This window comes from Budorcas taxicolor, chromosome Y (genome assembly GCF_023091745.1).
Source record: "Budorcas taxicolor isolate Tak-1 chromosome Y, Takin1.1, whole genome shotgun sequence".
NCBI lineage: Eukaryota > Metazoa > Chordata > Mammalia > Artiodactyla > Bovidae > Budorcas > Budorcas taxicolor.
The window spans coordinates 7,447,651-7,460,086 of NC_068936.1; the positions used below are offsets into that span (position 1 = coordinate 7,447,651).

General features: G+C 41.5%; 1 protein-coding gene across 1 annotated transcript; it reads right to left on the bottom strand.

Moving 5' to 3' along the window:
* Window positions 1–289: 289 nt before the first annotated feature.
* Window positions 290–1,958, bottom strand: LOC128071058 (heat shock transcription factor, Y-linked-like). The gene is made up of 2 exons (XM_052664044.1): window positions 1,449–1,958; window positions 290–1,021 (listed from the first exon to the last, which is right to left on the bottom strand). The coding sequence occupies exons 1-2, from the start codon at window positions 1,956–1,958 to the stop codon at window positions 290–292; spliced, it is 1,242 nt and encodes a 413-aa protein (XP_052520004.1).
* Window positions 1,959–12,436: the final 10,478 nt, after the last annotated feature.

The window sequence follows — 12,436 nt, forward strand, 5'->3', positions numbered from 1 at the left end:
GGGATGAGTTCAGAAATCACTTTACATCCATTACCTCTTTTCCCTTTGTTCTCATTTTGTTGCTTACAAATATTATACCAGGTGTCATTTACCTAGGATGCATAACGGATGTTTTCTTGAACTGACAAGTTTATAAAGCCATGAAGTAAAATAGCCAACCATTGAACTAAAGCCTCATTTTACTCTTCCTTGTTTGAAAATAAAAAATGAAACTATGAAGATGAACATGGAAATTTATTGTTCAAATACAAGAATTGTAGATATCTGTTGACATGTCCGAACATAAATTTCAATCTCCTTTAGGCTCCATAATCTGACACGTATTTGATAGGTCAGCTTTAATTAGGATGGTTTTCACATATTGATGATTATTGATGAGTTTACTCGAAAGAGAGGAGGCAGATGTATAAGCGATTGTTGGCACTGAGAACCATGAGTTGCCTCTCTCTTGCAGGTTAAGAAAAGGACTGTCATGGGCTGACATATCGCTATGCCTGTCTGGAAATTTCGAAGGTTCCACCATCAGTCCAGAATAACTGCTCTGTAATGGAGATTCGATGTGGTTCCGAGAAGGAGATGTAGTTGTAGTAGCAAAGTCCTCAACGTGGCCGTTTCCTTGAGCATAGCTGCTCTGTGAGTGCCAATTAAAAATGCTCAACGTTTGTAAAACTTCAGGTTGATCTACCACAATCTGGTCTGTGTGTCTAACTGATATTGCTGATGGGGTAGGTAAGGCACATGGAGATAGGGCACTTGTATTAGTGACTATCTGGCTGGTATGAGGCTTTTGTATGAAAGGCACACTTAAACTTGTGGAGGCTGGACATGCAGTCTCTCCGCTGATTTCTGGAAGAAATTCAGAGTTATGATCATCTTTTTTGACACTTGCTTTAGCATGCTTCTTGTTACCTTGAACTAATGAAGATATTGGAGACACATTGTTAATTCCAACTCTTCTTTGCATTCTTACTAAAAGTTGGGGATGGCCTCTTTTGAAATTTGGATTATAGTAGGTCTGTAACTGAAATCAAAGAATTAAATTATTTAGTTTCTTTATAAACCAAGGTAAAACTGACAAACAAAGCTAAGTTATAAAAACATATTCCTTTAATGGAACCAATTAAATAACATCAAATCAAATACCTCTGTTGGTAGTTTTAACAGGTAACATGTTAGAAAGAATATGCTCAACTAAAAGTATGTTGCATATATACAGTAAATACCACTTCAAGTAGCTTCAGAACTTATGTCTGGTTTCAAGTTGCTAGGAAAGTTTGTTAACATCCAATATTTTAACCTCCAGCTGTTTTCAACTTCAAAAAAATAAAACTATTTCAACAACTTGTTATCTCAAGTTTAAATTCTGTTTTGGCTACATATATGAACATGCTTTCTAGGTCACATGGTTTAATCTGACATATTGGCAATAAGTGAAAATTTTGGAATACCTTAGTCAAAAGAGAGATGTTGTTTTCTTCTTCCAGAAAGACAGGTAGTGAAGCCGATCTTTGAACAGTTTGGCGCTTTTTATGAAATCCATAAAGGTTAAGCTGTCGAATTAAACTCTTCATACTCTTGGTTTCAAATATTCTGAAAGGATCCTTTCTCTCCAAGACTTCTTTCTTAAAGAGTTCTTCATTGATCACTATACATGTGCCTGTGTCATCCCACCAAATAGATTCAAACTGATCACTTTCAACTATATTCCAAAGTTTTTGTGGAAATGTGAGTGAAAGGAAATCATTCGCATCATCTGTTTCAGAGACAGAATATGTGTAGTGTGGCCTTTTGATCACAAGATCCTCAGACAAAGCCTGAAAAGCATATTCTTCAATCATAGATCTCAAAACTGAGTCCCCAGTTGTATAATCATAAGAAGAAGATCTAATGGAGGTTTCTGAACCAGTGGGTTCATCTTTAGGAGGCCCATCTTGAATTTCTGAAGAAATATGTGCCATCTCAGAGAAACATTTCTTCAGATAATTTTCTCATTTGTCTGGTTCAGCTTCAAATGATGTCTGCCTGACCTGCAGAGAGAACCTCTCTCGACCATCACAGAGGTCCTCCCAGTCAAAAAGCTGTGACATCGCAAAATCACTGGTCTCCTAGCAATCAAAGGTTAGTTGTGACATCACAAAGTCACTGGTCTCCTAGCAATTGAAGGGTAATGTTCAACCAGTGTTTACTTCAGCATCAACTTAAAATACAGACTGTTTCCAGAAATAGTAACCAAAACCATGAAGGATGCAAAATCTCATTACTAAAGTTTTTTTTTTGTTTGTTTGTTTTTTGTTTTTTGTTTGTTTTTTTTTTTTGGTTGCTGTGTTTGGGATAGCCTTTCTCTTTCTGGCAGTTTGTGGTTCCTCTTTATTGTGGAGGTTCCTCCCTGTGGGTGGGGTTGGATGAGTGGCTTGTCAAGTTTCCTGGTTAGGGAAGTTCGCGTCAGTGTTCTGGTGGGTGGAGCTGCATCTCTTCTCTCCGGAGTGCAATGAAGTGTCCAGTATTGAGTTTTGAGATGTCTATGGGTTTGCTCTTTGGGCAGCCTGTATATTGAAGCTCCGGGCTATGTTCCTGTGTTGCTGGAGTATTTGCATGGTATGTCTTGCTCTGGAACTTATCGGCTCTTGGGTGGTGCTTGGTTTCAATGTAGGTATGGAGGTTTTTGGATGATTTCTTTTAAAAAAAAATACATTCATTTATTTTAATTGGAGGGTAATTACTTTACATTATTATATTTGTTTTGCCATACATTAACATATATCCGCCACAGGTATACACGTGTTCCCCTTCCTGAACCCCTTCCCTCCTCACAACCTGTACCATCCCTCTGGGTCATCCCAGTGCACCAGCCCCAAGTATCCCGTATCATGCATTGAACCTGGGCTGGTGACTCATTTCATATATGATATTATACATGTTTCAATGCCATGCTCCCAAATCATCCCACCCTCTCACTCTCCCACAGAGTCCAAAAGACTGTTCTAGACACCCGTGTCTCTTTTGCTGTCTTGCATACATGGTTATCGAAAAATCGCATCGATAAATCTAGTTTATTTCTGAAATACAAGTGATTTATCATCCTTCTATACACACATTCTTAATATTCAGCAGTGTTACTCTCACAAACTTGGTCTACTTGCTTCTGTGCAAAAAAATTTATGAACTGACTGGGTTTCAGTGGTGGGGGGGCGGGGGGGGGGGCGGTGAAGTGCTTACTGTAGGACCGAGCAAGGTGTCTTAGCAGCTGGTGCTTCAAAGACACAAATCTCCAAATACTTTCAGGGGAAATATTTTAATGACTGAGCGAGGGTGGAACATGGGGTCTGTGATCAATATTGGGACATTCTACTAATGGCCTATTACTGAGGATATTGGGAGTCCACATCATCGACCGTCTAGTTCCAACTAGGTACTTACATTTCTGCCTGGCTTGGGCTTTAGCATCTCTAAAACTGTTCACAGGATATTGCTCAGAATGTTATCGATGGCCCTTGCTGCTGCTGCTGCTGCTGCTAATTCGCTTCAGTCATGTCCGATTCTGTGCGACCCCAGAGATGGCAGGCCACCAGGCTCCCCCGTCCCTGGGATTTTCCAGGCAAGAACACTGGAGTTGGTTGCCATTTCCTTCTCCACGATGGCCCTTGAGGAAGGACTAAAGACCCTTGAATTTGCTTAATGGCTAAATCATAACTATTCTCTATTGCTTGATTATTTTCCTTAGTTTCTGTCCTTTCTAGCTTCTCTGATTAAAATTACTTTTGAACACGAGGAGGTCAAAAATCTCCTACCTCTCTCTCTCGATTTCCATGCTTTACAATCTTAAGAAGGGACTGCTTAGCACAAGAAAGGAAAAACAGTCTTGGACTTAGAGCTTGATCATAAATGTGACAGAAAATCTCAGTGCAGGTTCAGTTTCTTTTTCAGGTTTCCCAGCTCTTGGAGTGATTGAGTCAGCAACAGCTTTGGCTCTTTCCTGTTGAGATGGAACATGGAGTGGGAAATAATTCTAAAATCTAAGCTTGGTATCAATAGTTTATGTTATGAAAACATATCTCTCTATTATATCGAACCTGGTCTGGCTATTCGTTTGACAAATAATATTACGCATGTTTCAATGCCATTATCCCAAATCATCCCACCCTCGCCCTCTCTCATAGAGTCCAAAAGACTGTTCTATACATCTGTGTCTATTTTGCTATCTCACGTACAGGTTTATCATTACCATCTTTCTAAATTCTGCATATAGGCGCTAGTTTACTCTACTGGTATTTTTCTTTCTGGCTAAATTCACTATGTATAATAGGCTTCAGTTTCATCCACTTCACTAGAACTGATTGAAACGTATTCTTTTTAGTAGCTGAGTAATACTCCATTGTGTATATGTACCACAGCTTTCTTATCCATTAGTCTGCTCATGGACATCCATCACACATCCATGTCCTGGCTATTAGAAATAGTGCTGTGATGAACATTGGGGTACACTTGCCTCTTTCAATTCTGGTTTCCTTGGTGTGTATGCCCAGCAGTGGGATTTCTGGGTCGTATGACAGTTCTATTTGCAGTGTTTTTTGCTTGTTTGTTTGTGTTTGTTTGTTTTTTAAGGAATCTCCAGAGTGTTCTCCATAGTGGCTGTACTAGTTTGCAATCCCACTAACAGTGTAAGAGGGTTCCCTTTTCTCCACACCCTCCCCAGCATTTATTGCTTGTAGACTTTTGGATAGCAGTCATTCTGACTGGCATGGAATGGTACCTCATTATAGTTTTGATTTGCATTTTTCTGATAATGAGTGATGTTGAGCATCTTTTCATATGTTTGTTAGCATTCCGTATGTCATCTTTGGAGAAATGTTTGTTTAGTCCTTTTGCCTATTTTATCATGGGGTCGTTTATTTTCCTGGAATTGAGGTTCAGGAGTTGCCTGTATATTTTTGAGATTAATTCTTTGTCAGTTGCTTCAGTTCAGTTCAGTTCAGTTCAGTTCAGTTCAGTCGTGTGTGACTTTTTGAGACCCCATAAATTGCAGCACACCAGGACTCCCTGTCCATCACCGACTCCCGGAGTTCACGCAAACTCATGTCCATCGAGTCAGTGATGCCATCCAGCCATCTCATCCTCTGTTGTCCCCTTCTCCTGCCTCCAATCCCTCCAAGCTTCAGAGTTTTTCCAATGAGTCAACTCTTCACATGAGGTAGCCAGAGTACTGGGGTTTCAGCTCTAGCATCATCCCTTCCAAAGAACACCCAGGAATGATCTTCTTTAGAATGGACTGCTTGGACCTCCTTGCAGTCCAAGGGACTCTCAAGAGTCTTTTCCAACACTACAGCTCAAAAGCAGCAATTCTGCAGTGCTCAGCTTTCTTCACAGTCCAACTCTCATATCCATACATGACTATTGGAAAAACCATAGTCTTGACTAGACAAAACTTTGTTGGCAAAACAATGTCTCTGCTTTTCAATATGCTATCTAGGATGGTCATAACTTTTCTTTCATAGGGTAAGAGCCTTTTAGTCTCATGGCTGCAATCAGTATCTGCAGTGATTTTGGAGCCGCCCCAAAATAAAATCTGACACTGTTTCCACTGTTTCCCCATCTATTTCCCATGAAGTCATGGGACCACATGCCATGATCTTAGTTTTCTGAATTTTGAGCTTTCAGCCAACATTTTCACTCTCCTCTTTCAGTTTCATCAAGAAGCTTTTTAGTTCCTTATCACTTTCTGCCATAAGAGTGGTGTCATCTGCATATTTGAGGTGATTGATATTTCTCCCGGCAGTCTTCATTCCAGCTTGTGCTTCTTCCAGCCCAGCGTTTCTTATCATGTACTCTGCATATAAATTAAACGAGCAAAGTCACAATATGTAGCCGTCATGGACTCATTTTCCTATTTGGAACCAGTCTGTAGTTCCATGTCCTGTTCTAACTGTTGCTTCTTGACCTGCATATAGGTTTCTCAAGAGGCAGTTCAGGTAGTCTGGTATTCCCATCTCTTTCAGAATTTTCCACAGTTTATTGTGATCCACACAGTCAAAGACTTTGACATAGTCAATAAAGCAGAAATAGATGTCATTCTGGAACTCTCTTGCTTTGTCAATGATCCAGCTGATGTTGGCATTTTGATCTCTGGTTCCTCTACCTTTTGTAAAACCTGCTTGAACATCTGAAAGTTCATGGTTCATGTATTACTGAAGCCTGGCTTGGAGAATTTTGAGCATTACTTAACTAGCGTGTGAGATGGATGCAACTGTGCAGTGATTTGAGCATTCTTTGGCACTGCCTTTCTTTGGGATTGGAATGAAAACTGACCTTTTCCAGTCCTTTAGCCACTGCTGAGTTTTCCAAATTTGCTGGCATATTGAGTGAAGTACTTTCACAGCATCATTAAAAGGGGACAAAAGCCATAAACAGACATTTCTTTAAAGAAGACATACAGATGGCCAACAAACACAGGAAATATGCTTAAAATCATTCATCGTTAGGGAAACAGAAATTAAAAATTAATGTGTAGTCATATCACACTGTTCAGAGTGGCCATCACCAGAAATTCTACAAGCACGAAATCCTGGAGAGAGTGTGGAGAAAAGTTAACCCTAATACACTGTTAGTGGTACCACAAACTGGTACAACCTGTATGCAGAACAGATTGGAGATTCCTTGAGAAACTTGGACTAGAACTGTCATATGACCGAACAACCCCACTTCTTGGCATATAGCCAGAGGGAATTACAATCAAGAGCCACATGTACCCCAGTGTTTATTTCAATTCTCTTTACAAAAGCTATGACAGGGAAGTAATCTAGATGCACATCTTCAGATGAAAATATAAGGAAGTTTTGCTATATATCCAAGTGGAATATTACTTAGCTAGAGAAAAAACATACATTTGTGTCACTTTTAATGAGGCAGTTCAACCTGCAGCCTATTATTCAGAGTTAAAAAAGAAAGTTAGAAAGAGAGAGGCAAATATTGTTTATTAATGCATATAAATGGGATTTAGGAAGACAGTAACAATGACCCTGCATGAAGGCGAGTGAAAAAGATCCACATACAAAGAACATACTCTTAGACTCAATGGGAGAGTTCAAGGGTGGGATGATTTGAGAAAATAGCATTGAAACAGGTACATTACCATATGTAAAAGAGATGACCAGTGCAAGTTCAATGCAGAAAAGATGCATCCAATTCTTGTGCTGTGGAAGAACCCAGAAGCATGGTGTAACAAGGGAGGTTTCAGTTGTGTTCAGGATAGGGGGACACATGTATCCATGTACCTGATTCATGTTGATGTATATGTCAAAAACCATCACAGTAATACACAGTAATTCTATTCCAATTAAAATAAATCATTTGTAAAAGAAATATGAAGAAATTTTTTAAAATGCCTTCAGAAATAGCGGGGACATGCTCCAGAATGCAACCTCAACAGTTGTTTCATATCTATTCAAGAAAGTCGGCTTAGGAGGGGCAGAACATGTGTGCTGGTATGAAAGCTGAAAGTCAAAGAAGATAAGCTTGAGGTCGCAACTATCTAGTTGCAGCATGACCTTGGTATCATAGTCTAAGCAGTGGAAGATGCATGTGGCAGAATGCAAGCTTAGTAGATCGGCATGATTACTCTGGAGCATAGACTCAGTAAGAGTTAAATGCATGCACTTGAGCATCCTTTCAGGAGTGACGGTACCTATGTTTCAGAGTGAAGATAAATAGGTGAGGCAAAAGTGCTCTAAAATGGTGGACAAATAGTTGTAAGAAGGAAGGTTCAGAGTGGAAGCTCAGTATTTGCTATAGACTTAGACTTAAATTGAAGAAAGTAGGGAAGACCACTAGACGATTTCAGGTATGACCTAAATCAGATCCCTTATGATGGTACAGTGGGCATGAGAAAATATTTAAGGGATTAGGTATAATAGAGTGTTTGAAGATCTTCATATGGAGGTTCATGAAATTGTCCAGGAGGCAGTGATCAAGACCATCCCCAAGAAAATGAATGCCAAAAGGCAAAATGTTTATCTGAGGAGGCCTTACAAATAATTAAGAAAAGAAGAGAAGCAAAAGGCAAAGGAGAAAAGGGAAGATATACCCATATGAAAACAGTGTACCAAAGAATAGCAAAGAGAAATAAGAAAGCCTTCCTCAGTGATGAATGCAAAAAATAGAGGAAAACAATAGACTGGGAAAGACTAGAGATCTCTTCAAGAAAATTAGAGATACCAAGGGAATATTTCATGCAAAGATGAACAAAATAAAGGACAGAAATTGTATGGAGCGAACAGAAGCAAAAGATGTTCAGAAGAGGTAGCAAAAATCTACACAGAAAAGATTGAAGAACTATACAGAAAAGATCTTCATGATCCAGATAATCATGATGACGTAATCACTCACCAGGAGCCAAACATCCTGGAATGTAAAGCCAAGTAGGTAGTAGGAAGCATCAATAGAAACAAAGGTAGTGGACATATGAAACTCCAGTTGAGTGATTTCAAATCCTAACAGATAGTGCTGTGAAAGTGCTGAACTCAATATGCAAGCAAATTTGGAAAACTCAGCAGTGGCTACAAGACTGGAAAAGATCACCTGTTCCAGTATATGTATTTTAGAGCTTGTTCTCTGTAGCGGTGAAATGTGTTCCACACAGAGTTAGACAGGACTGAAACAATCCTGTGCAAATAGTTGCAAGATTTTTTTTTTTTTTTTTTTTTTTACCTGTGGCAGCTTTTTTCCAATGAGAGTTAACTGTGAAGGCGGAGCAGCCGCTTGTCTTTGAGGGACCCAGGTTGTGTCAAGTGGGCAGGGTGCAGGGACACAGACTTACACCACAGGAGTTATGGCCCTATCAGAGTCTTTTTTTTTTTTTTTTTTTTTAGCTCTTGTATCTGGCGATAAGAAGGCCTCTTTGGCCAGTGTTCTCCCTAGTTCCACCTATTCAGCCATTCAGAAGGCTTCCTTGCCTGGGATCCTTCTCCGTTGTTCACTGTGTCAGCACATAGAGAGACCTCCCTGGCTGGGGTCCTACTCTGTAGATCAGTGCATCTGACACTTAAAGGAGCATCCTGAATGGGGTTCTACTCTAGTATGGTGCATCAGGCACTCAAAGGAGCACCCTGGGAGGTGTCCTGCTCTGCATTTCAGTGTGTTCAGCATTTGATGGGTCAGCCTCATTATTTTAGTAACTGCTGATGCTAGCATGTGGGGAGAGAGAGGCTATGGTGATTGCTCTACCCCCTACATGTGACTCGGTGATATTGCCTTGCTTCCATGGCTGCCTGGTTTTCCTGCACAGGTATACCCTACCACAGTCTCCTCCTTCACACCCCCTCTCTCCATCTCTCCCCAGTAAACAGCAGCCCTCACCTATGAATTACCCCAGAATCCCTAAACTCCGGCTCCCAGCCACTGTGCCTTTCAGGGGACACATGTCCTTGTATGGGGTATGTACGGCTGCAGCAAGGACTCTCTGATTCTCATTGCATCTAGGTTTCCACAGATTAGCTGTTTCACTCCCCGCTTTAAATGTTTATTCTATGATTCAGACAATTACCCAATGTGGGATAGGACCTCTGCTTCAGTTCCTTCACCCACTCGGGGATGATCCAGTCCTACTAAACTCCTGTTTTTTCCCCCAGTTCTTTCATCCTACTGAGTTTTGCGTGCTTCTATATATTCTTTGCCACTTGTCAGGTACTCCTCTCTACTTTCCGGTAATGTTCTGATTACTCTTCTGTGTCTGAAGGTGTATGCCTGATGTATCCATGGAGAGATGTACTCCACATCCACTTACAGCTCCACCATCTTGTTCTCTCGTCTTATGAGAGTTTTAGAGCACAGAATCTGCCGTGGTAGTAGGTGTGCTATAAAATGTGAGTTCAGATATACTCTTGAGGGCAAGCTCAGTGATTTTGGCACAGCTGATCTAAAGCATGCCTTTAGTGTTGGCCAGACACGTTTCAAATGTTAAAATTATTTACGGTGTCTCATTTCTAGAGCACAAGATCAGTGGTTGTGTAACATTTCCTATAGAATGCAAGTTCAATTGTGGAAAGAGGTATGCTCTGCAATGCAACTGAGCAGTTTTAGACATCTTGTGGTAGAGTACATGCTCAGTCGTGGTAGGAACTGTGCTCTAGTGTGCATTCAGTAGCGGCTGGATGCATGTTGCCAGTGCCAATGGGATGGCTTCAGACAGCCTGCTCTAAAGTGCAAGCACACTAGTGGCAGATCGTGTGCTCCAGATTGCAAGCTAAGGTGTTTCAGTACTTCCAGGCTAGAGCTGAGACGCAGTAGTGATGCATGCAGGCTCCAAAGTGCCATCCTACTATTTGTGTCACACCCGCTCTAGAGCACAGTCTAAGTAGTGGTGGGGAGGATCCTCAAAAGCACCATCTCAGGAGATGAAGCACGTGTTCTCTAAAGCAAAGATTCAGTATTTGAAGCATGCCTGCTCTAGATCATGAATCTGTATTAACAGGGGTATGCCTAAAGTGTGTTTCACTGTTGAGAGGCATGCTGAAGAGCTAAGCTCAGCAGATGCAGCATACCTGCTCTACATGTGCTTCGGAGTGTTGTCTCAGGAGTTGCAGTGCCCTTGCTCAAGAGTGCAGACTGCAGAGGGACACGTTCACTTGAAAGCTGGGTTTTTATTTTTGGCTGCGTATCCAGATATCAAATTCAGAAAATATGATACACCTGCTCTGCCACACAAGCTCAGTAGTGGGATGACATGCCCTCCACAGTGCAAGCACAAGGGTTGTGGCATGTGTGTATTGTGACGCATGATCAACTGAGGCAGGAAATATGACATATGCACCAGGTCTGCAGTGGTTGCACATCATCCATAGATATACAGATACACTATGCTCAGCTTGGATAGTCTAGAGTGCTGGGTGACTAGCAGCATAATGGCTGGTATAAAATGCCACTGGGGTAATTGTTGCACACACGTTCTAGAGCAATACCTCAAGGAAGTGACTTTATTCTTCAGGATTCAAGGTCACTAGTAGTCACAGTTGATCTAGAATGACGGTTCACTCATGGGTAGGATATGTGTTTTACAATGCAGACTCCATTTTCCTGGAGTAGGTCCTCCAGAGAGCAACCTCAGTAGTTGGGACACCTGCTCTAGAGTGCAGGAAGAAGAGTGGGGAAAATATGCAACAGAGGCCAAGCCAAGTCATTGGCAATTTTCAACTGAAGAGTGTAGGCTCACAGGTTTAAGCACGCGGGCCATGAATCAAGAGTAGTAGTAGTGGAACTCATGCTCTATAAGGCAGGCTCAGCAATGGTAAAACAGTGTACCAGGGTAGAGAATCAGTAGATGAAACATGAGTGTTTTGGGGCCTGGGCTTACAAGTGGCAAGACACATGCTTCCGAGTGTGAAATTAGCAATGGCCACACATATGCTCTAGACCACATGCCCACTAGCTGTGCCATGCCTGCTTAGTGTAAGGACTCAGAAGTGACACGTGTGCTGTAGTGCTAGGATTTATACTGCTGGGATGCATGATTCAGTGTGCAGTCGTGTAGTTCAGGCATTCTTAATCTCAGTAATGTCAGAACAGCACAGTCTCAGTAATGTCAGAACACTGGCTCAGTAATGTCAGAACACTGGCTCCTGAAGGCACATGCAGTCATGATGGGAGATATGCTTCTGAGTAAACCTCAGTAGTGCAAATCCCATGATGAAATGTGGGCACTCTGTAGTCATGAGATCTGTACTCCCAGCTCAGTCTCAGTAATGTCAGAACACTGGCTCCTGAAGGCACATGCAGTCATGATGGGAGATATGCTTCTGAGTAAACCTCAGTAGTGCAAATCCCATGATGAAATGTGGGCACTCTGTAGTCATGAGATCTGTACTCCCAGCTGCACGTTCAGTTACTGTGGCATGTATGCAACTAGAGCATGTTCTCAGCAGAGCCCGGATGCCTGCACTTGAGCTCATGCTCAGTAAAGGTATACCATGTCCTCCAGTGTTTAAACTCACTCTGTCTACAGGAGTGCTGGCTCAGTTGTGTCCAGAAGGAAACTTCAGAGTGCAAGTTCAGTAATTGCTTAGGCACACCTGAATTACAGTGCAGGCTGAGTAGTGGCCTGACTTAGCTATAAAGCAACAAGCTAATGATTGTGAAATTTATGCTTTAGAATGAAAGTTCAGCTGGTGATGAACTCTTGTTCGGAAAGGCAATATCCGTAGTGCAGGGAGGCAGATTCCAGAGTGTAATATACCAAAAGTGTATGTGTACTTAAAACAGGCATGTGTTAGGGACAGGCTCACTAGTGGCAGGCCATATCCTAAAGAACCCGGGTTTAGGAGTGATGAGATGTATGCTCTACTGTGCAGTCTCAGTGATAGCAACGCACTTGTTCCAAATCTTGTTAATAGTCTCCATAGTGGCAGAAAGGGTGGTCCAGATTGGAAACTAAGTAGTTCCAGCGAGCGTT